This window comes from Coloeus monedula (assembly GCF_965178545.1).
Source record: "Coloeus monedula genome assembly, chromosome: 1".
NCBI classification, from domain to species: Eukaryota; Metazoa; Chordata; class Aves; order Passeriformes; family Corvidae; genus Coloeus; species Coloeus monedula.
Window position 1 is genome coordinate 59,591,001 of NC_138781.1, and position 26,250 is coordinate 59,617,250.

The following is a 26,250-nucleotide window of genomic DNA, read 5'->3' on the forward strand; positions in this document are numbered from 1 at the left end:
TGTAGCGGCGTGGGTCGGGTGGTGGCGCGGGTTGGGCAGCTTGCAGAGGTCTGTTGGCCCATCTTCTCACTTCCCACATGCAGAGAGCCGCGATGGCTCTGCCAGAACCGCTGTGTCGCTGGCACAGTGTTCGCTGCCTTTTCCTGTCTCTGCAATGTGCTCGCCTTTAGCGGGGGGGGGGGTCCCAGGTGCAAGAGAGCCAGCCTGAGACACGACATGAACACTGATACTATTTGAGCATCGTGCTCCAGATTTATTGTTTACCTACACCAAGTTATCCTTTACAAAGTTCACGCCCCATTCCCACGAGAAAGCCTCTAAGCAGCGGGGGAGCTGACCAGTGTATACCTTTTCCCAAGGCTGTTCAAGGCTGCCAGCTAGCAGGTGCCTTGCAAGCCTATCTTCAGCCTGAGGCCCCGTCAGGGGTACTTCTGCAACAGCTCTGGGGTGCCCAAGCTCTCCTGGGGTATCCTATGCCCCCACTCCACAAGGAATTCCTTTACATATCCCCTGTTTTCTTTTTGGGCAACCCAGGTCTGGTCAATGATTTTTTGCAGACCCGCTTTAAGGCAAGAAAAAATACACCCAAGTACTATTAAGCCTAATATAACTACAAATAGCAATCGGCAGCCTTCTACTACCAAGGTATGCAGCCATCCGGTGATACCCAGACTCTTAAGCCAATCTCCAACAGGGTTGTCTGTCTCCCGAAGGTTGTGTAGGCCCCTCTGGAGGTCAGAGAGGTGCTTGCGAATTGAGACAGAATGGTCAGAAAGATTCATACAGCACATACCCTGGAACTCTTCACAGCCGTGGCCATGAGCTAGTAGTAGAAAATCAATGGCTGCCCGATTTTGTAATACTGCATGTCTAACTCTAGTAACATCTGCACTTAGCTCATCAAGCATCTGCGAAGTTATGTGTCTCCCAGCAAGCAAGTTTATGCAATATTGCGTCAGCCCTGGCTGCTGAAGCACCAGGTAAAACCATAGATACTAGCCAAATTAATGGCCTTCACTTGATCTAAATGGGCGGACAGCTGATTGAAAATGTCCGCCAATGCTCCTGTCTCAAGACAGTCAAAAAACAATTCCCCACTCTACCTCTGTGTCTGGTGCTATACTCAAGAATTTATGCAACTCCCCTTCTTAGTTTTGCCTTTGGAGAGGGTTCCCCGACACCCACCACAAGTCACTAGCAACCACCCAGGGCAGCTGTTACATTTGCACCAGGGTCTCGCTATTTCTTCTGCTACGGTGAGTGGTGGATCTGGCAAGTCCTCATCCCCCTCACTCAGCCACATCTGCAGCCTTTCCCAAGGCTTCTCGGGACGGAGGTCCCAGAGTTCCAGCTGTTATGGTAATGGCGTCACTTTCCTCAGGAGCCGATGCTGCTGCACCTTCTCACTTCAGGATCCTGTCTGTGTAGCACGGCACCACTTGCTGGGCACCCCTCTGGTCAGTGCTGCGGTGATGACTTGTCCCTGTTGTTGCAGGACATTCTGCAGCGTTGCAGTAAAAGCAGCTGTTTGAGATGACTGTTCCGCATGGCTAGCATGCACGAGCATCTTGTCTACACCTGCTCCTTGGGGCAGCGTGGCAAGAATTGTCTTAGTTTGCCTATTAGCATTTTCAAAGGCAAGTGTTCGGAACATTTGCTCCTGGAGCTCTTCAGAGAGCTCAGTTGCATCCTTTAAGGGTGCTGACAAACGGTCGATGAACTGACCATATGGCTCTGACAGCCCCTGTCGGGCTGCTGCAAATGGGGGAGACTTCTTTTCAGGTACTGACAACAAGGCTTTGTGGGCAAGAGTCTGTGACAACTGATGAATGACTACGGGCATGGTCAGCTGTGTCACTGTCGCTCCATAAGCCCCGCTCCCAGTTAGCATGTCAGCTTGGAGTGCATACAGTGGGTCTTGTGTGTCACCCTGGTGTTTGCTAGCTTCTTCTTGTGCTAGCCACTTCCATGTTCGCTCCCAGAGCAGGAACTGAGAAGGGGTTAACAACAATTGTGCAATGCTGATGCAATCATTCGGACACAGGACATCTGCTGTAAAGATAAACTGCAGAATGCTTCGTGCAGCTTCAGACCGCAAGCCATGAGTGGTGACCATTTGCTTGGCTTGCAAGATCTTCCAGTCATGGGGTTCCAACTTTGCAGTATCCCCTTGTATCTGTACAGGGCAAGCAAGGGCATCCACTGCGTGCCAGTCACTCTCAATGATTGCATCACGGATAACTCCATTCCATCTCCTTCGCAATGGGTCAGTCCTCTCCGTCAGGGCTGATGGAGGCGACGGCTGTACCTCCCCTCGTGGGAAGGGAGGGGCTGTAGGCACTGTGCCTGATTCTCCTGACGGGAACATAGGAGCTCTGAGTGCTAACTTGACCGGTGGGGCCACGGGACGCCATGGTGCTGATGGTGTGATATCACAAGCTTTGGACTCTAGCGTGTCTTGCCATGTAGATAAGTCGGCAAGCTTTTTGATTACTTCATGCATCATTTCTTGGTGCTTCTCCCCCTCTTGGGGCTGAGCCCCAGCAGCACTTGGCTGGCTCTGGCTCTGCAGGCGATGAAACCGCAGAAGCCGCTTTGCTGCCGGACACTGCTCTGCTGTCCAGCAGAGGGGGGGTTGCACTCTGCTGCTCTTGGCCGGGCTTTAGGACCGCTGGTTTGCGCCGCCGCTTTCGGCCGGGCACCAGGACTGCCTGTTTCTCCTTGGCCCGCCTGTGCCCCACCCCTTGAGTCGGGTGGCTCTGCTTCTGCCTTCGCAGCCATTTCTCTCTCAGATGTCGGAGGGGTAATTTCCTTCCCTGCTGAGTCCAGCAACTCCCGCAGCGAGCGGACGGGTGCTGCTGTGCCTTTAATCGGTCTTCTCGCAGCCAGCCTGAAGAACCGTGCAACCCTGGACTCCGCCGTGGTGTCTGGCCACCGCTCCATAAGACCCCCGTCTGTTCCCTTTCCGGAGCCGCTACACCTGGAGCTGCTGCTCTCTAAAGCCTCTGTGGCGGCCGCAGCCACTGTCCTCTCTGCTTTCATCTCTGCAAGAGTGCCAGTTACTGCTCTCCAGGTTAAGCCCGAGAGCTTTAGCTTCTTTAGCTTCCTTTCCTCCCTCAATCGTGGACAGCCACAATTTGTTTCCAACTTACCCCCCACGCTTCGGTTGAGAACAAAAGCGAAGTGTAATTCACACACCCATGTTCCCGGGCCTATGTAATGAGGGCATTCAGATCTCGGTCTTTCACGATCTCGCCTTAGAGAGGATGCTAGGTAGGAGTCGTGTCCCCGCCTCCTAATCCATAGCTTCTTTGCTGAGGGTACTCGCTTAGCCATGCGAAAAGACCGGGCCTCCGGCTTTACTCAGCTTTGGGGCCACCCGCTCTGGCTCCCCTGGCTCTGCCGCACTGATACGATGAAATTTAGAGTCTTACCGCCTTTAAGCAAACCTGCATGTAGCAAAACTCACTCGGGTCCCTGTTCGGGCGCCAGATTTAGTGGGGGGGGGGGGGAAGTCCCCGGTGCAGGAGAGCCAGCCTGAGACATGACATGAACACTGATACTATTTGAGCATCGTGCTCCGGTTTCATTGTTTACCTACACCAAGTTATACTTTGCAAAGTTCACGCCCCTTTCCCACAAGAAAGCCTCTAAGCAGCGGGGGAGCTGACCAGTGTATACCTTTTCCCAAGGCTGTTCAAGGCTGCCAGCTAGCAGGTGCCTTGCAAGCCTATCTTCAGCCTGAGGCCCCGTCAGGGGTACTTCTGCAACAGCTCTGGGGTGCCCAAGCTCTCCTGGGGTATCCTATGCTCCCACTCCACAAGGAATTCCTCTACACTCGCTGCCATGTGCTCACTGGCGCTGTGTGCTCGCTGGCACTGCGCCCCTGTGGCCCCGCATGTGTCTGCTGCCGCTGCTGCACTCTTGCAGAGGGGAAATAGAGGGAACACACTACCAGGAAGCGTCCCCCTGGCTCCAGCCACTCGCTATGACACAGCTCTAGCTGATGCCACATGGCACAGGGCGGGGCAAGCTCTTCTATGATATTGTCCGGTTCCCCTCCAGGGTCAAACGGGTTGGCGCATGAGGGGCTATCTTCTGGTTCTCCTTCCACAGCCCCGACAGACTTACAGTCGCTCGCTGGCGGTGGAGAAGGGGTTGCCACAGCTGCCGCCGTGGCACAAGCATCCTTCTTTGTTTGGTCTCTGGGTGCTGCATGTGCTGTGAGCACCTTGCACACTGTCCTCCATGGACACAAAAGCTTTGTCAGTGCTGTGTCACTTTGCGCAACTCAGTCCCATAACTCCGATGAAAAGGCGGTGCTCGGGTTTCGTGTGGGCACTTTGGAAACCGTCCAACGCAGCATAATTTTAAGGGACTGGGGAGGCTTTCCATGTTTTTCAAGTAAATGAGACGTAAGTTCGAAAACATGGCTGTCCGATGAGGACTGTCCAGCCCCCATGTCCCCTGTGGTTCACCTACAACTGCACGGATTGATCTCTGGCCCGTGTTCCTGCTGCTTTCAGCAGCACTTCAAGTCCCACAGGGCTCACCAATGGATGCGCAGTTAGGTGTATAATAAGCTCCTCACAGGGGGCACCATTTGTCAGGGATTGAGGCACGGACCCAGAGCAGCAGGGAATCTGAATTGTTTATTCAAATAAATGAGCTGGTTTTTTACACTTTTTCAAGGCACAGTATTTCCTTACATGGCAATTCTCACTATGTGACCTATCCTGTGTTGCCACATCAGCAACACACTTTCTAAATGTCCTTCTATGGGATGATCACTCGCCGTTCACCCATCCGTCGGCTCCCAGCAGCCTCCTCTCCGTAGGGGTCTGCCGTGTGACACCTCCTCCCCCCAGGGTCCGGTGGAGACAAGCTCCTTTGTGCTGCCATGTGCTTCTTTGTGCTGCCACGTGCCTCTGCAGGCAGGTCCTAAAGCCTGCAACTCAACTCTATCCCATCTCTTCCCACAAAGCAGTGGCAGCTCAAATGGCAATATTAGAAGAACTACCTCTCTTTATGTGTCTAGTTGCTTTTCCTAACATATTTAGCTTCTCACTTGCACTTTTTCCTTTCTATAAAATAAATTTGTTTCAAAGAGTTACAGATGATAAATATTAGTTTTGCTATTTTAGCTTTTGGAAAGGACAGACATATGAAAATGACACTTGTGCGATATGGGTGCCATTTCCAGTCTGAACCTGCAGTGAATAATTTTGACAAAGCATAATATCAGGTTTGGCAGAGAATGGGGATAAAATTGTCTCTCAGCTATCTGCTTGTGTATATCTGGAGATGGAAAGGGAAGAAACATAGCCCCTCAAAGAGAAATGAGGGGTATGTTTTTGGAGGTTTTAGGAGGACTGCTCATGAGACTGGAACCATGCTGGAGAAGTTCACTGAGAACTGTCTCCCATGGGAAGGGACCCACAGGGGAAGGACTCCTCTCCCTGTGTAGCAGAAGAAAACCTCAGGTGATGAACTGACCAAAACTCCCATGCTCTGTCTCCCTGCACTGTCGGTGGGAAGGAGGGAGGTGCTGGGGAAAGAAAAGGTGTTTTTAAAGGTTTATTTTACTTATCATTATCCTCCTCTGATTTTGTTAGTAATAAACTCATTTTGTACCTCTAAGTTGAGCCCTTGGAGTGTTTTCTTCTGGTCCTTAGCTCATTAATCCTTTGTTAATTTTTTTCTCTCCTCTGCCCAGCTGTAGCAGAGGAGGAGTGAGTGACTTTCATGGATGTGTGTACATTTGGCCAGTGTCAAACCTTGACAGTATTCTGGGTAATCATTTTAATTTCAAAGACTGACTTTTTGCTCTGGGAGGAACTGAAGGGATATCATATGTGTGGATGGGAGGTGGTGAATATTCCTGAAGGGGATTAATTTTCAGGCGACTTAGATGCTTTGATCCTTTCCATCTGCAGGTTGGCTTGTTTTAGCTTGCTCATGAAGGGATAGAAAATTCCCGCCTTCCTTTTATGTTTGGAAAATTGCTTATAGCCCACACATGACTCTGTAATTGGGGAGAGATTGTTCATTCTTGCCTGCAGGAAGACATTTCTCTGTCTGCTGACATGGAGTTCCAGACTAGATAGAGGGAATGCAGGAAGAATTTCAATGGGAAGCAGGGCTGCACAACTCCTAAGCTACAACTCTTGAAGAAATTGACACTAATCGTCCAGAACAACATCATGTATTCTGCAGGATGAGGGAAGTAAAACTGCTCAGTAGCACTCAGCCTCTGTGTCTCAGTGTATAAGGTTGTGGTTATCTGTAGTATTTGGTTACTGCATAGAAATTATAGTGAGTTTAGAAAAATTTTATTTACTGACAGTCCACAAGAGTTCGCTCTCATGAACATATTTTTCTTGTTTATTTCAACTTCAGACCTCTTAAATGTGAGTAGAAGGGATCATATACATTTAAGTGACCTGAAAATAGACAAGGGTCTGCTGATAGCAAATGTTATGCTCTGCTTCTCAGCCAAACATCTTAAAGACTATTAAGCTTGTTCTCTGTTGAACTTGTATTGCCCTGCCTCCTCTCAAGTTGCTCTTTTAAGTCAAGATATTCCAAAAGAGTGAGATTTTTCTTTGCATTGTATTTTCTCAGAATTCTGCATTGTATTTTCTCAGAATTGGGTGCTTATACTGCAGGTAAGATAGCAGTGGTCGGGTTACAGAGAGATTTAATCCCCTACCTCTTCCCCACCCCAGAAGACACTTAGAAAAGTTTTGTATGTCCACATGTGTCATTTGGAACTTTTCATCTCTCTGAGAGTATATGATGCCCCAAATGAAGATTTTATGTCTTAATTAAAAACTAGTAGCGCATAAGTCAGAGTGCTGGCATAGGCTTACAGTGATTTTTTAGTGGAATTTTTCCCAGTGTTGCTTCTACATTTAAAGATTTTAGGAGTTTGCTTTGAATTGGGATCACTCTTTGATTATTTTAAAATCTCACAGAATTTTGTTCAGAAATGTGTTTGACAAAGGCCATGTTCTAGAATGAAAAAAGGTAGTCTGTCCAGCTTTGATTAGATGACTTACCTTGATGCTTTTGTGCTTTTAGTTTGTGGCTCATTCTAGGTGCTTTGGGGTCCTAAGGAAAGAATATTAAGCACTCTTCTCACCCACCTTACAGAGGTCTTTTTAAAAGAAACTGGGGGTAGTTTAAACCTCCTGAACTCACAGTGATTGTCACCTGCTGGTAGCTGGGTGTCTACTAGTAGAAGATTGTGTATTTGAGGTTAAATTTGAGTGAACTGAGTAAAGCATGGGGGTTTTTGTGTTTGAGAGATCTTGGGTGATATAGTAGTGTTAAAAAAATTAGAAGAATTGGCAATTCTGCCATCTGCTACCATTTTTCAGGAGCAGTAAGTGGTCTCTAATAATTGAATTGATTTCTTAACAAATGTCTCTTTAAAAAAAGAAGCTGATGACTAAAGCAAGTTGAGTGAGTCAAAGGAAATGAACTGTGCAATACCTATAAAAATGTTTTTTTTTTTAAATTTTGATATTAGGACTTATATGAGGACCTTTGGGGGACCTTGGAGGATAATTGTTTGTTGCTGTCTCTGTGGAAGTATTTACTTCTAGATTTAGATAGATCAGTCAGTGGTGAAGAGAAAGTCTTAGCATAGGTCATGATGCAAGTAAGCATTGCAGTAGATTATAAACTCTACAAGTTTATGCTGACTGGAATGCTTGGAAATGATGGCATGAATTGGACAACTGTAAGACTGAATTCCAGGTAATCTGATTCTGCTAGAAATTTTCACTTAGATGACCTTGTAGGATCACCTTGCTTTTTGGAGACTGAGCTCATTGGAACACTTCAGTTACATGAACGAAATCTTAATCTTGGTTCAGGCAGCCTGATGTTTGGAGGATACCTCACATAAACCAAGAAGTCTGTAAGAGATTCTCTCTTTTTCACAAAGCACAGTGATTTCAGTCACAGAAAGACAGTTAAATACAGCCATCCTCCAAAAGGCAGAGTAATAGAAAGATAAATTTTCTGCAAAGTGTTACTATGACAAGACATGTCATTTAGTCTGAAGACGTCTGTCTGTACTCACAGCACCTGCAAGCAGTAAGAGCAAAAAGGGCATCTATATGTTGTGGTACAGGAATTATACAATTAATAGCTTGTGTATATGTGTGTGTTTTGCATGGAAAAGATTAATTTGTCATGGTTGAGTGAATAGAATATAGTAGTTCAGGTTGCTAAATTGGAGAGTTTGGTTTGGCTTAACTTTTAAAGAATTTTATCACTTATTCTAAGAAAAATGCTTCATCCTTTATTTGCTTGCAAAATGGTGTTTCTTTGTTTAAAAATATCTGCACTGGTATTGATGTCTTACTACCTGTTCTGTCAGCAGTAAATTTTGATTTCCAGAGTTCAAGTTGCTATCATGTATAAACACAGTATGCTTGTTACTGTAGAGAGGATGTTGTGGGGACAGGTTGGAGTCTCGGGTGCACATGGTGAACTGTGGTGTGTTAGGTTGCTCAAGGTGCTGAAAGAATAACTGGAGACCAAAAAGGTGGACAATTAATTGCAGCTAGGGGAAGGTGACAGTTGCAGTCAGTATAATAACAGGCTGTGAATTGAACTTAACCTGAAGTGAAAACTGGTTTGAACAGTTGTCTGGCATTTTGCTTTCCTTTACGCGTTTCTCCCTGTGCCACCACCCTTCCCTCTGCCCCCTGTAGAAACCTTCAGATCTAGTGGGATCTGATACAGGTCTGAAATGAAATGTTGCCTTGATCTCTGATAGTAATATTGGGAAGCTTTTTCAGATGCTTTGGTAAACATTTTTATTTCTCACTTAACTGGTTTTTTTGATGTACAGAGGAGAAATGGATATACTTAGAGCATATCTATGTGGCTGTGTAGGGGTTAAGTGCTATTTAAACATTGTTTTAGTGGGGGGAGAAAGGTTTCTAATTGTAGTGAAGTATTTTTGGAATTTGCCCTGTCAGTTAGTAATATTTCACTAATTAAAGCAACCCTTTGTTTAAAACAGGCTCACAACAGTTTATCTGGAGAGTTGGCTTGTAGACAAACTGAGGTATGTTCATTCATCAGTGATTCAACATATTTTATTTGCTGATGTTTCTGAAGTAATGCTTTTAACTTGGAAGAAGATAATCACATCTGTACATTCCTTGTGGTTTCCCTAATGCTGAAGGTTGCAGCTTTTAAAAAATTTTACTGCCTTACAATCTTGTGTGTACTGAAAATTAACAAACAAAACAAGCATATAGACTAGGCTCTCTTTGGCTCTAAGTATCAAGTTTGTTTGGCAACATTAAGGGATTATAAATCTTTGCTGAAAGAACATGATCAAGAGGCAGTTCTCTCTTTTCCCCTTTCTCTCATGTACACTCTTGCTTGGGAGACTAGTGTGTGTTCTGACTGTGGTTTGGTCGATACGGTTGTATGTGTTTGTGGAAAAGTGAGTTCTTGTTTGGAAATTGTACTTTTGCTGTAAAGGAAAGGACAGGGGCCATGTTGATGTACAGTGACAGCTGAAAAAGTTTACAGATTTTCCTGCCCTAAACTGCATTATACAAAGAAAGTCACATAATACTAAAAAGTCAACATACAGCTAACTGTACACTTGCAGGTGGTGTTTTCCCAATGCTGCAGATTCACTGCTTGCTCTTAGTTGCTTGGTTTTGTCAAATGGCTTGCTGCTTGTTAAGAAGTCTTTGCCAGATTAAAAAATTTTTAAAGAGTAAAACCTCTGACCATCTGGCTTTTTGGGTGAAATCTGTTGAGTGATGAAGACCTGCTAATACTTTAGGCTAGACTGAGACTTGGTAGCTTTTTTCTGAAAGATTACCTCTTCTTCATTAATAGATGATCACAGGCACACCTCAGGTTTTGAAAAAACAATATTTGTGCTTTCCCTTCACAACATTTATAAAAATACCAGCATGCAGACCTGCCTTGTCAACAGACCTGCAAACAAACATGTCCAGGCAATGAAGATGCTTCAGAAGTTTTAGTTGATTTCAACAGCAATATTGATACATTACATGATGTACTCTGTAATAATGAAGATGTTACTAGAATATATGGATGTCAAAACTAACTTAAGCCTTTTAAATAAGCATTCTGTAGTTTCACATGTTTTTTGTTATAAATTTCCATGAAATTTCAGATTTTGGCAAGTGTGCCATGGGACTACTGTTTTTTTAAATTACTGTGATCTAGGAAATTACTTTATTTGAAGAATCTGTTCTAGCAGTGTTTTCCCTTTTTTTTTTCCTATGAGGCAGAAGGAGTAGTAACTGCTCTGAATGAATGAATGAATGAATGAATGAAACCCTCTAAAAGTGCAAGAAAAGAAATCTAACCTATGATAAAGTAGAAATTATGAAGGCTTTAAAGGAAACTTGTTTTCTGAGAAAAGAGTAGAAAAGCAGAGTACTTTTCCAGTGTGCCAATATGAAAGTAGCCTTGGTGCTACAGATGTGAATGGAAACTGAAAAACCCTGATGAAGTGATACCAATGAGATTGGAGAGTATTTGATAAGAAGAGTAAGGGTTTGTGGAGCTTTGTGGTTGGTAGAAGGAAGAAGTTAGTGTTTCAAGTGGATTCCTTGGGCCTTGGTGAATTTTTCTTCACTTGCTGTGATAAGAGACCCTGATTTTAGTGCCAGAGAAATAACTAGGATAGTTATTTGGAAATTTAAAGTGCATGGTTTTTTGAGCCAAAAGGAAAACCCAGGTCAGTTGAGTTAAGCAACAGTTGCATTTTATATAATTGTTTTTCTTGATGTAATAGTTTAACTATTTGTCCTTGGGTGAGTGACCAAGTTAATCAGCTACAGAGCAGGGACTCCATAAATGTCTGTTGTGTTTGATTTCCATTTCCACAAGAGCTTCAGGTCTTGTAGCTGAATATGATCCTTGTACTTATGCCATTTTACATTATTCTGGTTCATTCATATGGCAGAGGAGAGGAATTAAAGTTCCCAACCTCAGGCCAGTAGCAACAAATCTTTTCCTGGCTGGATGAGAACATAGAGTGGTCCCAGTTGGTTGCAGCCTGTACTAGACAGTGACCTAAATTTATAAAATTTGTCAAGATGGCTATTTTCTTGTACTCTTGCTAGAGGTTAATATTTGAATGGCTAACGGTTAATATTTGGAATAGCTAACTGAAAAGGTGGAGACCATTTGAACAGGCAGGGAAGGGTGTTGTCCTATCTCCAGCCTGGGACTGAAGTGAAAATGGTTATATTAATAAGGTGGAATTAAGGTTAATTAAAATTCTTTTACGTATAAAAATCTGAGGTTCAGCAGAAGTAGGTGTAATTATGATTATTAGCTTGCTATTGATTAATTCTTTTACCATAATATGGTTTGCTTTGCTGCTAAATTGTTCATACATTTGCTCTCTCAAATAGAGGTAAAGGTTGAACCTTGCATGGCATGTGCTTTCCCTTTCTGTATGGCAAAGGGTGAGTGCATCTTGTGCTCAGCATGTCTGCCAAAGCCTGAACAGCCTACTTTCCATAGTAGTGATTCAGGTACCAGAGTGTGAAGGATGGTTAGAGCTGGAAGCAGTGTGTGGATTGAAAGAAAAGCCTTATTTTGCTGTTTGTTGCAGTGAACAGTGTGTCTGTTACCGTCAGGCTAACACTGATTCCTCCTTAGCATTTTAAAAAATATTTCTGCATCACGAAAGTGTCGTTGTAATATGAATGATAGTTTTAACCAGGAAGTTTTGACACTAGTGCTTGCTGTTTTTTTGTTTGTTTGGGGTTTTTTTTGTGTGTAGTTGCAGTGGGGATTTCTGCAACATGTATCAGACAGTGAGACCCGTGGAAAGAAATAGGGACTGATTCTTCATGGAAGTTTCAGAGATGTTTATTCTCCAGCCACATGGCCAGAGGACTGCTGAAGAACTCTGACAATCGCAGGACCACCAGGGTCCTCCCCAGGCAGGGGAACACAAAACAACCAATGGGGAGCGAGGTTGACCAGGGAGTAGGGAAACCCCGTGCCTCTACCCCAGGGCCCCTTCCCCCCGGACCCCACGCCAGGGGGGAGGAACCCCAACAGTGTGTCATTCATGTTCTTCAGTAAAAATACAAACCTACCTAGTACCTGTACTATCTCAAAATTTCCTCTGATTTGTTTATGTGGTAAGTGTGGGTTCTGTATGTTATCTGTGGCTAGTAGCAGTAAGGGAATATGATCAAGACTTTGATCCCATATACTGTTTTAACATGAAACAATTGTGTTCAGAGTAGTTGGTACCACCAATCTTATAATACCAAAAAAAAAAAAAAAAAAAAAATAGAAGGTGTGCAAAGTCTACAGTTGCAAGTAGAGTGTTTTTCATCAGCTTGTGTTTTCAAAGACCACACAGGAACAGCAGGAAAAATACAAAATAAATGACTAAGCACGAGTTGTCTGCTGTCCAATGAAAGTAGTGAATTTGCATCCTGGACCAGGATTGTTGAGTAAGTATTTCTGACTTTTGGAGTGGCCCTTATCCTATAAAACATTTCGTAGAAGTCTGTGTAATACTACGTAGGTTCTGTCTCCTGAAAATGGTTGATTATAACTTGATAGAAAAAAATTGTCAAAGCTTCAGTAAAATAGTAGGAAAAAGTGAAACTAGATGTTATGAAAGAAATTAAGCTTTACCCAAAAGTGCACAATGAAGATTTTTATTTTCCACATGAGGTTGTCTACTGCTTCTTAAATTACTGAATACAAAATTTTGTAAGCCAAAAATTTTGAGTCCTCAGGTTTAATATGAAATGCAAAAACTGTTTCTATTTTAAGTTGTTATATAAAATATGTTGGTTTTGATACTGTTTGGAACAGTCTTAGCTACATTAAGTAAGATAAATTTATAAAAAGAGGAAATAGATAAGGACATAAATTCAGGCATACACACAGAGTGTTGTTTTCAATATGAGTTACTATCATTAGTGCAGATGTATGGGATTGCTTGTTTAACTAGAGCTGTTTACAGACTGAAACAGGAGTGTTTGGAATACCATTGCTTCTGACGTAGAGGAATAAACTGAAGTACCTGGTTTGGTGTGGAGAACATAGGTGTTGAGTGAAGATGTTTTGGCCACAGCTGCTGGTCTCCAATCTGTTCCTTGCTTAGTGTAACTCCAGCCTTTCAAAGTACAACAGCCAGGTAGACTTAATGCAGTCATTAATACTGTCTTTGTCAGTAGGTCCTATGAGCCATGCTGATAGCCTGGGTTAAAATAAAGTAGGTAAATAAGAATATGTGTGGGGAGAGGAAGAAACTGGACTGATACTGCCATTTCTTCATCCTGCTGAATACCTTTAATGAGATCTTCATGCAGATTTGGAAAGCTTGTTATCTTCTGACTGATGACCTCCCTGATAAATGTGCTTTTAGTGTTCATACTTCCTTAGTACAGCACCTGCTGAATGCACACATATATGCAGTGTGCAACTGTCAGCTTCCTTACCTCTGTGTACTTCTATCCTGGATGCTGATTTTTTTCTGGACGATAGCGGGTAGAAAAGATATATCTGAAAGATATCACTTCTGTGCTGCACACATTACCTACTTGAAGTGCTAAATTGAATATGTATTAGTGTAGCACACTTGCCTCAAGCAGGATTGTTGGGGTAGGAGAGAAAACTCAAGCTGTGAGCCTATATGAAATGGGTAAAAATATTCACTGCATTAGTATTAGTAATATTTCTTCTATTTCTTAGTAACTGATTTAGTGATATCTTCATTCCTCTCAGCTATTTTTTTCTAGCCAGTGTTCTGACAGTCATCTGCTTCTGTCTGTCCTTTTTCTAGCCCAGGTCTGATCTCTTCTTTTGCTTTCTCTGCTTTCTTTGCAGAATTTGCTAAATTTCCTGGTTGTTCCTTGTTAGATTGTTCCTAGTTGTTTCCTTGGTAGATTTCCTGATTGGTTTTTTGTGATTTTTAAAACTATTATTATTTTGTTCGTTTTTAGTATCTGGTTCTTACCACATCAGAAATTGCTACAAGAGAACTCTTGATAGCTCTTTGGTATTTGGCCTTGTATCTGCATTATGTCACAAAAGGGTTAGGTTGCACATTGCTGCAGTCCTTTGTTGCTTCTGGAAACAGGTTCATTAGGGACTATCAAGACAGAAAGAGGAACCATGCATGTAAGCTCAATGTGTTTGTGTACCTGCAAGAATTCATCTGCAGTGGGAAGAGATTTGATTGGAGAGTCTGTGTGGAAGACGATTTAAAAAACCCCAAACATTAGCTGCCAGCATTTCGAGGGTAGATGCCTAATGTAACTGAATTTTAACTTTTCTTATGCTCTTCATGTTTTTTTCTGTGAACAGAATTAACATGTATGTTCAGAAATAGCCTTTTTCCCCCTGTTATTTAAATATGTGAATTCTAGTCTTCAGCTGTCTAGCTCTGACTGTGGGAGTTCCAGTCTGTATGCAATAAAAGCAGTGTTATAGTTTCAGAGAAGACAAGGTCAGTTCTTTAACAAGGATGAAAAATAGCTACTGACAAACTGAACTTTAGTGAAAAGCAAAGCACAGTCCTTTGCTGCTTTCAAACATTTCCCTTCTATGGTATTTTCCCATACAGAACAAAGTTGGTTTGTCAGTGAGATGAGGATAAAATAGACAAGTTTTTCAGTGTCTGGAGTAATGGACTGTCCGTCTCCTAATTGCTCTTCCAGTTATATAGATGCATGTGTAGTGGAGAAATGAAGGTGTTGAAACAAAAATGCAAAGAAGTGACGGAATGAAAAGATGTGAGATCTGCTGCTGTTTTATGCGAGAGGGGTGACCTCAGGCTCCCCTGTTTGTTCCTGTTGGGAGGAGAGGGAGTGAACCACTGCTCTGTACAGGTGACTGATTCCTAGGGATATTAGAATAAAGGAGAGCAGTGAGGATTTGGCTGGAGAAAGGAAAGTTGTTTCCTCTCTCCAACAGGCGTGTTGCTCTGCCTGCATTCTGCTGGAAGGGATGCTGGGCTACTAATGGGCATGCATTCAGACAACCCTGGGTACTGTTTTTCTTAAGCAGGTGTCACCCACCTCTATGCAGATCTGGACCTATTATCTTCTGGCCTGTAATCTCAGCCAGATCATAAGGGGAAGAACCTTTTGGAAAACTGCAAACATGATTAAGTTTCTTTTTGTTGTTTAAAGTTTGAGGTGGCCAACTTCAAAGTTTAAAAAGGAAAAAGAAATTTATCTAATTATCAGTCTTTTTCAAACACTATTCTCTTATATCACCTTTGCATCTTGTAGAAATCATTTTTCAAAGAAAGGTGATAATGCTTTGTCTAAAGAATTAAAAACTTTGAGAAGGGCACATGCAATTGATGAAGGACCTAGATGGTCTAGATGAAGCACATCCTCTGAGGTGAACTGTTTACAGACAATAATTGTCTACAAAGGACAAATGTGTGTGGCATGAATGAATAGTACATAAGATGTAGGTCTTCTCTCTTGTTAGGGAGCAGTGAAGTTGCTGTTACATTCAGTCATGGCTCTCTCTGGACAGGTCACTTGGTAGTGTGGCTAAGGCTCCGGACCCCCATTCAAGAACCCAGTGCAAGACTAGGTTTGTGTCGCTGCTTCTCTATTGGGTCTTGCATGGCCTTGTGTCTGTCTGGCTTTTAACTTGTTAGTTTGGAGCTGTAAGTGAGAGAGGTAAGGTGAAAAGCTTTGTATGTGAGGGCCAATACAATTTTCCTTTCAGCTACCAAGGTGGTTTTTTATTATGGCAGCTGGAATTAGAAGAAGCCATGTCTGGAAATAGATCTAGAGTACTAGGTTGTATGAATAGGCTGTGGAGCAAATCTATCCCTTTGGACTGTTAACTTGAAACTTTGAATTATGTATCAGGTCCCAGCCTGTATAAAAGCACGTGGTAGGGTGACAATGTGGTCAAGGGGATAGAACAATTGCTTTTTGGGAAGGGACTGAAAAGATGGGGACTCCTCACTTTGGTTTTCCAAAAACAGAAAGTTGTTGGGTAGGTTAACATACGGAGCGAGTTATGCAGTCCCACAATACAGAAACTAGTAAGTGTCAGACATGGTGGGAGTTTGCATTAAAATGAACAAATAAAGATACTTTAAACAAAAGAGAGCATGAGTTTTTGGTACATGCTGCTGCAGAATATTGTGGGGCAGATGGTACCAAAGCAAGGTTTGACAGAACTAGTGGGAAATGGGTCCATTAGTACAAACTGGGAGGATGGGTCTGTGATGGATCTTCCAGCATGCATGTACATTCCAGGAGCATGAAGGGAGTGGGACACAGAAGGGGTGGGACTGGCTTGCTCTGCTTGAATATTGTCTCTGTTTGAAACAACAATTAAGTACTTGGGTGAAGGAGATGGATGTTGTGCTAACCCAGTAAGGCACAGGTTATGTTTTGAGCCTTTTTTTTAACAATTGGCTGTTGATACACTGAATAAACATTGAATATTCGTGCTTTTCACATCCAACCTTTTTCTTTAAGTCTGCATGACTTGTAAGGTCATTTGGACAGAAACTTTTTAGGGGCTTTTGTTTGTTTGTTTGTTTTTTGAAAAATGTATACGTTTGAAACCCTGGTACCTGGGCAGAATTTCTTATTAAAATAATGAAGACCTGGATTTCTTTAGTCTGAGAAACTACAAAGGTTTCTTCTGCTTAAAATTGTAGTACCAAATATTTTCAACAAGGTGGCAAAAAAGTATTTTGTCATTTTATGTTACTTTTTTGGGCCCTTATGCTTGTACAGTAAAGCAGTTTTGTACTACCAAAGTACATGATTTTTTTCCTTTTTGACATGAACTTTACTCAGCTGGTTCGGTGAGACATTTTTTTCCTCACTAACTTCTCCATGTGCTCTCACTTGAATCATGAGTCAGGAGCAGACTCCACTTGGAGACATATTGCCAGTTCAGGCTGCATGATCCTAAGTAATATCTCTCTTCTCTAGCTTGATCTACTTGTTTGTGTTTCTGTGAAATGCCTTGAATGAATGAGGAGCAAATGGGGTATTTATAACAAATACTCCATTGTCTTTGCAATTCCTCTGAAGTTATTTGGTAATAGTAAGTGTTAGTGTTAGTAGTATAACTAGCTATTTGTGTACATTTTAGGATGTGTGTGTAAATATATCTATATATTTATCTATCTATGCTACGTCTGTCACTGTAGAAATAATCTTTGTGAGTGAAACAGCCAGAAATGCCTTATTTCAGCCATTGTAAAATTACTTTGGTGTTCCAATTCTTTTGTCACCATCCCATATTCTTGTCATGTAGCATAAGTTCTGCAATATTTGTATATTCACTTGGTGGTACTTGTGGATGTACTTAAATGTGTATGATAGGTATAGTTAATGCAAACTGGCTAAAATACAGCGCTACTTTTGAAGCAATATGTTTTCCAAGAGATTCTCATGTATGAGAGCTGCAGAGAATCTCATATGCTATGCTCTTTGCTATTTCTGGGAAGTTCTTCATTGTATATTCATTTTATCCTTGTGTGAGACTTTTGACATAATCACTTTTTATAGTCACCAAGAAGTTGTGGTCAGCCCTGTTCTAAAAGCCAGGTTTACAGGGGAGATGAATAATATATTATTTGGTCTGTATGCACAGTAGGCATTCTTAAATACTTTTTTGGAAATGAAACCTACAGCAAATGTGGAGTACTGGTACTCCACATTTCAGGAAGTTAAAAAATGCTGTTTTACTGCATGGAGAGGAGAGAAACTTGAAACTATTTTGTTTCACCAGTATAATACCAACTGTTGTATTCTGGGCAGCTCTATCTCATCAGTATTTGTTGGAGGAATGCTAGTTATGGGAAAGTGTGGGTAACCTGATATGGGATTTTATTCTTTGATTTTTCCCAGGGATCTTAAAGTAACTATGCAGAAATCATGGGACTTCTGCTGTGCACTTCAAGTGAGAGGGAGGAGAGGAAGTAGAGAAGTAACAGAAATAACAATGAGCAAACTTAACAGAAAGGTCTGAGAGGTGGCATTCTTCTGTTTGGTGTGCTGGTTTTTTCATTAGTCACATGATTTATTGACATAGCTTAGTTTTTCAAAGGTTTCCTTTTTTTAACTGGAGCTGAGCCTTTTCATGAAGACTTCTTTCAGTCATGTCTTATTTGAGCCTTTCTTTTGGATACCACCTATGGGCATTTCTCTAGCCTATAAAAGGTGGTGAAGTACCTATTCTGCTAATACACTGCTGGCTCCTTCCTCCATGTATTTAAAATAAGATTTGTAAGCATTATCATCCAGTGGATTTAAATCTACCTTGGAGAGTAAAAGAATGCACAAAGAGAGTCCTAGGAAATTGCAGTGTAAGTTGGTAAGTTAGCGGATAAGGAAAAGGAATCATTTTTGTATGACCACAGGTGGGAAGTGAAGAAAACATATTTTTGCTTAATGTGATTCTGCTGTTATTACCACAGGCCTAGGCCCTAGGGTATATCACCGTGTCCCGGAGCCATAGGGAGGAGGAGGAGGAGAAGATCCAGCAGGCAGGAATTGTGCAGCAAGATTGATTTATTTAATTATTTTACAAACTCTTTTATAGACTTTTTTCTTCATAGTCTAATTGGACAAAGGATCAGCCACCCCTTGGGGTGATTGGCTAAAATCCTAAAACATCCATTGTCAAAATATTTTTCTACTGTACCATAAACAAGACTTTTCAAGGTTGCAGGTGGCTTGGTTGTTTACATACTCTGCTACCTCTTCTGTGAGAGAGAAAAGTCTCTCACGGACTTAGAAACTAGCAAGAAAATCCTTGCTAGCAGCATTTTTGTATCTACATGCTGTTATGCTAAGAGGCTATGTAAAATTCAGGAGTAGAGTCTGACATAGGGCAAGTTAATAGGGCTTCGCATGTATGTTTATGGTTTTCTTTTAGCTGGAATGTGACATGGATTTTTACAAATTTTGGAGATGGAGAAATAATGTACAAACAGGTTTTGGCTTCCCCAGCAACACAGAGTAACACCAGAAGTAAATGATTTAATTTCAAAAGTCTAACCATTTTTGTTGAGATTTGTATTTTCTCATAGATATTATTTAGTCACTGCCTGGATGACTTTGTAGGGAACCAATTCTGTTCAGCTAAGTGCCTTTTTTTTTTTTTTTTTTTGTATTGTTTTTAATGGAGCATGTATATGTGTGAATATAATTTTCTTGAGGATTATTTGAAAAGGTTTAATTTAAAAATATTTCCTTGATTATTTAATAAAAGATCTAAACCCTCTGACTGCCTCTTTAAAGAATGAACTGTTATCACAATTGCAGTTTACATGTTGGAAACATGAGGTTGAAATAAGCTAATGTTGCTTAGGTCTGTTATTCATTGAATCATTAACTGTTATGATGTGATATGGTATTTGGGAATAATATTGGGAATACCTATTCCATAGGTGTAATAAACCAGTGCTAAGTCTCTGTCAAGAAGGAATTGCTTCTATTGGTATTGCCAAAAACGAAGTTGTGGATCTTGACTGTTTTAACCTGTATTGGCTTAATTTCAGTCTGGAGAGTTTTTTGTAGTAAACTGCCTTTGACAGAGGTGCTGTGAATTTTGCATCTGGTGATGTTCAGCCTGTTGCTACCTAATGAAAATGCTCAGTGATGAGTAGTATTTGAAATTTATCATAGCTGAGGATGCATCTGTAAGTCTTTACACAGTCTGCAGAGTTACATTGATGCAAGTCTGGGATAGAGTCCCACTTCATTAGATTTCTGCATGCCACAGAGAGCACAGCATGGCAAAATATTTCCAGAGTAATTTTCATAATGCTAGCAATTGAGACCACATATAATTACAGACTTTTCTTCGGACAAAACCTGAGTCTGTAGTCTGTGGTTTTGAACTGATTTCTTCCAGTTTTTGTTCCTAACAATCATATGCACTTTAGATTCCAGTATTGAGCCTCATGAAAGTAGCATTGCTTGCTGTGTTTGCTTTGCCTTCCCCCCCCCCCCCGCCCCCGCCCCTGCTTCTTTCTTTTTATATGTTTTTCTTTCTTTTTCCTTGGCGTCTTTCTTTGTGCTTCTCCACCAAATCTGTACCCGGTGACAACAAAGAAACCTTTATCTAGCCTTCTGTAGATTTCACAGTAGGTTATACTGAGTTCTTGTATAAGAAGACTATAAGTTGTGGGTACTGAAGTTCCTGAAATGAGCTGTTTAACTGAATTGCTTGGAGAGCCCATAGTGGAATGTACCTAAAATGAACAACAGGGAACAAAAAATGCACATTTTTTTTTAATGTAGATGCCAAGGCTGCATTGCAAAATATTTCCTAAATGCCACAGAAAAAATGCATTTGATGTTTATGTTGTAAATTAAATGGACAGACTGACTAGTTGATCAACTAATGTCAAGACCTATTTACACTAAACTCCAGTATCTAAACTGTGAGTTCTTATGACAATTGTTTTTCTTTGGAATAGTGCAAACGCCAAGGTTCGCGACGTGTTTGTTAGGTAGGAAATAAGGAGAAGCAGGCCTAGCTACAGAATATACTTACAGTGAAATTTATCCATTAATTTCTTCAATAGTGCAAGCTCTGCTAAACTAATTTTCAGAGAGAATCACAAACATGTTCCAAAAGTAGAACTCTGCAGGGAAGAAGGGAGGATAAATCTAAAATGAGAATTGTGGTTTTTGTTCATAAGTTTACGGAGAGAAACTGCAGCAACCAGTGGGGATTGCTGACTTTTTTTTTTTTTTAAGGAAGAGGCTGTGGAAATGAGGGATTCCCAGCTCTTTGGGAACAATGCCCAAACCCAGTATGGCACAGAACCTCCCTGTGTTGAATTAGAGAAGTTACCTGTATGTAATGACATTTTTCCTTCCTCCTAGACCTTTAAAAGCATCTCCTGTAGTTTCAAAGCCAAAAAACCCAATCGTGACGGAGATTTTTCAAAACTAATAACTTTGATCTGTTTGCCATCAACTATGTTCCTATATAATTCTGGAGTTCAGCTGTTCTTTTTCTTTATTGTTTATTTTTGATATGAATCATACTTCTGACAATATCTTCCAATTTAACCTGAAGTAGCATGATGCAAATGTCATACAGGGGAATTTGTGCCTTTGGTTTCTACAAGGAATGATCAAAGTTTGTAATTACCCTGTTTTTAGCTAGAGTAATTTCTTCTCAGTAGCTGTTACAGTGCTGTGTTTTGGATTTGGTATGAAATAGTGTTGATAACACACTGACGTTTTGTGTTTTGCCAAGTTGTGCTGATACTAAGTCAAGGAGTTTTTTTCCCCCTTTTTCTCATGCTCTGCCAGCAAGGAGGTAAGCAAAACAAACTGGGAGGGAGCATAGTTGGGACAGGTGACCTGAACTGAACAAAGGGATATTCCACACCATAAAACATCATGCCCTGTATATATAAACTGGGATGAATTACTGAAAGGGTGGCTGATCTGCGTTCAGGAAGGGCGGTCTGGCATCAGTTAGGAGGTAGCTAACTGAGCAATTGCATTGTGCATCACTTACTGTTTCCTTTTATTATCATTATTATTTTCCACTGAAAATAAAATACAATAATAATAATAATAATAATAATAATAATAATAATAAAAATAAAATTGTTCTTATATCAACATACAACTTTCACTTCAATTCTTCTCCCCATTCCATTCGGGGAGGAGGGGGGCAAGAAAGAGGAGAGCTGACCGAGTGGCTGTGTGGTACTTAATTTCCATCTGGGCTTAAACTACCCCTTCCTGGGTTTCGGCACCAAAAAGACAGTAGTGGGTTGACTCTGACAGGATTGCAGGCACCCACCAAAGCTTCTCTATCACTTTTCTCTGCAACTGGACAGGGAAGGGCTCATGAGATAAGGACAGGGCAAGACCACTCACCAAATAGCATTGTGAACAAACCAGACTCGAATTAGAGATATTAACTGAATTTATTACTAACAAATTGAAAGCAGGCTAATGAAAAATAAAGTTAGACTTTAAAAATACCCATTTATTACTAACAAATTGAGAGCAGGCTAATGAAAAATAAAGTTAGACCTTAAAAATACCCTTCCCCACCCCTACCTTCTTCTCAGCTCAAGTGGTGCAGGGAGATGGAGAATGGAGATTACCATTAATTGATGACAAGCTGTTTCTGCTGCTGCTCAGGGAGAGGAGTCCTTCCCCTGCCTCCAGCATGAGGCCCCTCCCATGGAAGACAGTGTTCCACAAACTCCTCCAATGTGAATCCATCCTATAGGCTACAGTTCTCCATAAACTGTTGCAGTGTGAGTCACTGTTCCATGGGTCCTTTGAGAACAGCCTCCTTCAGTGTGCGTCCTCCATGGGGTCACAAGTCCTGCTAGGAAACCTGCTCCAGTGTGGGCTCCGTGAGTCTGCAAGTCCCTGCCAGGAGCCTGTTCCAGCACGCGCTTCCCACAGGTTCACAGCCTCCTGTCAGGCATCCACCTGCTCCAGCATGGGTCTCCTCCATGGGCTGCAGGGGCACAGCTGCTTCTCAATGGTCTTCACCATGGACTGCAGAGGAATCTCAGCTCCTGTGCTTGGAGCACCTCTGCCTCCTCCTTCTCCACTGACCTTGGTGTCTGCAGAGTTCTTCCTCTCACATACTCTCACCCCACTCTTCTCTGGCTCCAATGATATCTGCACAGTAACTTTTTTTCTTCTTAAAAATGTTATCACAGAGGCATTACTTCCACTTCTGATTGGCCCAGCCTTGGCGAGCAGTGGCTGTCTTGGAGCTGGCTGGTATCGGTTGTGCTGGACATGGAGGAAACTTTTAGCAGCTTCTCACAGAAGCCACTGCTGTAGCCACCCTGCCCACCAAAACCTGGCCATGCAAACCCAATACACGATGAAGCAGTGTATACAATTCAGTTTTATTTCTCAACCATTTCATCTGCTTTTTCAGACTTTTAAGGATGCGGACCAGTAGATTATTTCTCTCACTAATTTACTAATTTCTGCTCATTAATATACCTTACCATTGGAAAGATTTTCCTGAAAGTCCAGACAAAGGTTTATTCCTGCAGTCTCTGTAATTTATTGTTTATGGAAGTAAGTGAGTTATCTTGGCTTTACACTGTGGGTAAGACCAGCAATATTTCCTGAAGCCATTCTTAAGATCAAGCTGACTGTGAATCCCCACTGGGGATGGGGCATTTGAGCCTGCAGACTGCTCAGTGTGGTCAATTGTTGCCATTTGTGTTCCTCAGGGCTTCTGTGGAGTTTCGGATAGGCCCATGTGGAGGCTGTACTTGAAAAGTGTCATTGTTTTTATGACTGTTCTTGTGCCTGTTATGTAGCTGTGTTGTAGTTATTTTTGGAATCAGTAAACCTTTTGCTTAGAGCCATATTGAGTTGCTTAAAGCCACAAAGAATTCTTGGGATTCCTCTTTACCGTGTTACCTTGTGCATTGCACCATGCTGGGAAACTTTCTCAACTGACATATGGGTGGAAGTCTGGTGCTGAAATGGTCCAGCTGTGGGACAGCTTTCTGCTTCTAAACTGCTGCTAAAGCTCAGCACAGGTGTTAGTGTTGAATGCAGGCTTGTTTGCAGTACTTTTAAGGACAGTATGGTGCAAATGTGAAATGAAAATGAAGAAACGTGAAGAGCATTTGGGGGTTTTCATGGTCTGGTGAAATGTATTTTTGTTTTTGAATAGGTAACTGATATTTCCAGAAAGTCTGCCAATGAACATAAATGTTGTTACACACCTAGAAAAGATAATGGCTGTCAAAGGCTTTTGGTAGCCTCCTCTGTTTTTCTACCTAAATGTTTCCTAAGTTATAAAAGCCATAAAATATCTATTGCAAATATGGTATTGACTTTTTGAATTCTGTCCCCAGTTAGAAATTTCATAATTGTGTTATATTTTAATATGATATTTCAGCTAATGTGGAAATAATGCTACTTTAAACTAGTGTATGTTTCTTATACGGGAAAGAAACAAAGGGAATTTTAAGTTAGCTTTAGTTAAATTGGCTACTGTGATAGAGCAGTTCTTACAGCATTTTTAACCAGTTGAAACTGAACCAATGCTAGTTTTTATGTAGATAAAACTTAGGTCAGAAGACTGTTGGGTCATATCATAGACATTATTCTGTATTTTCTCTTAAAAGGTAAGTTACAGAGTGAATTGTGAAATTATGATAAAAAATGAATTGCAGTGGCCATGTCCTGATGTGCAAGAGGTTGTTCACATTTTGATGTCTCCCACACTTGAGAGTGGAAATCTTATGTTCTAGAACAAGAGTGAGGATGAGAGAGCGAGCAAGAGCACTTTCATGTTGCTACTATTATACTGCTAAATATAACATGACTGTTAAATGGTACTTTATATAAAAGTATACTGTTAAATTTTGTTATATATACACTACTGTATTTAACTACTAAAAATAACTACTGTTATTGTTATTTTAAAATTATTTATATTTCCCTTAAAATTATGACTCAAAAGCTGAGTGAAGGTCTGATTTATTCTCCTTGCTTCCAGCCTCAAGCAACAGCTTCAAGGTCTCACACCTTCAAAAATAAGTCTTTTAAGAAATCCAGTATCTGTGGAATCTGCAAACAAGTAAATGATAGCCAAGGGATATCCTACAGAGGTGAGTAATACATGATGTGGTGTTTACTTTCTTGCTTCGTTAAGAAAATGAGTTTTATATTAATGTTTAAATTTCTAGAAATCCACGTTTCTGGTATTCCTCCTGGACTGTTACCTTCAGTTTATTTCCTTCCTTTGTACAATAATGTTCCCTGCTACTGTCAGGGAATAGGGTACTGTAGTAGGTAATTGGACTTGTATAGTAATGTACTTATACTACTATGCTATTTAGACAGAATAAGGCAGTGCCTGCAGAGGATCTGTAAGGAGCATATGCGTGATGTGTACACAGTGGATGACATATGCTTCTGGAATTCAGTCTACAAATGAGGAAGTGTGTGACCCTTGCTCCCTGAGGCATGAATGATTTATCTATGTTAATTTCCAAAAGAATCACAAGAGCAGTTGTCTATTTATTTACTTTAATTTTTCCATTTGCATTATGCTCTGTCTAATCATTAATCCTTCAGTCTAATCACTCACAGAAAGAATAAAGATGTCCTGGATAACACAGACTAGACACTTTCTTCCTGTGGTATTCCTGCCTGCACCTTAATGCTGTTTTCCCTCACTCTTCTCCCCTGCTGTGTAGAATTGCACATCCTTCCCTCTTCTCCATGGGATACCTGTGAAAAATTAAATATTGGGAAAGCTCAATAGGTCCTTTCTGCAAGTTGCCCAGGGATAGGGCTTTTGATCCCCTGGTTCTGCCTGGTTAGTGTTTGACTCCTGTTGTTCCACGTTAATCAAACCATTCCTTTAGTTCCGAGAATGAGAATGCTATTGTCTGTTCATCTAAAAAGTAGTTGCTGTTTTCACTTAGAGGTGTTTGCACCAACTTCAGGTTCTAGTTGGATCTCCTTCTCCCATCTCCCCCCTTTCATGTTCTTCAGACAACTTAGGATCCCTCTGAGAGTTTGAAAGGGAGGTGTGAGAGGATATGGAAGGAATGTGGCCATTTCCTGAGCTATGGTGCAGACTGCAGATGAACAGCTATATATTCAGCATTATAGCTATCATCATAGGAGTGGTAATTATGTATGCATTTCTTTAAAATATTTCTTCTCACTGTCCTTCTGGAGGTTGGTTCCAAAGTTCTTAGGATTTAGTTGTTTTCAATTTAGCAGGAATAGTATTTTTGGAAGGAAGACTGCTTAGTGAAGAAACTGCCTAAAGACCCTCTTGATCAGGTTCAGTGTAAACAGTACTGTACAGGGAGAGAACCAGAACTTTGATTCATAGAATCATTTAGGCTGGTAAAGACTTCTGAGATCATTGAGTCCAAGTGCTAACCTGTCACTTTCAAGTATACCACTAAACCATGTCCTAAAGGGCCACGTCTATGCATCTTTTAAATGCCACTTCCCTCCAACACACTCCCCATTCAAATACATTCATGTCTATGATACATCTGTGTCTATTTCTAAGTCAGTCTGGGATAATCTTCTCTAGGTTTCTGGGTGCAATTTTCAGAAGGAACCCCTCGACTTTATTACCTAGCCTCTTTTGTTGATGTGAGCATCTGGCAGACCCACCAGTCGTCTTTGCTACTGTTACATTTTGACTGATTGTTGTTTGATACTTACCTGTGGGATGGGAGCACACAAG

At 41.5% G+C, this 26,250-nt stretch overlaps 1 protein-coding gene across 30 annotated transcripts in view; it reads left to right on the plus strand.

Moving 5' to 3' along the window:
• TNS3 (tensin 3) overlaps positions 1 to 26,250 on the plus strand; it is a 369,544-nt gene that overhangs the window by 50,236 nt on the left and 293,058 nt on the right. For 25 of the 30 annotated variants that reach the window (XM_082286390.1, XM_082286375.1, XM_082286389.1 and 22 more), the window contains one exon: positions 24,532 to 24,643. Coding sequence is in view for 22 of the 30 variants with exons in the window: in XM_082286395.1 (XP_082142521.1) it covers positions 24,532 to 24,643 (112 nt within the window). In the remaining 8 variants the exon portion in view is untranslated. Of the gene's footprint in view, positions 1 to 9,041; positions 9,089 to 12,415; positions 12,501 to 24,531; positions 24,644 to 26,250 lie in introns of those variants that run through there. The other 5 variants (XM_082286388.1, XM_082286378.1, XM_082286391.1 and 2 more) reach the window with 5 other exon arrangements.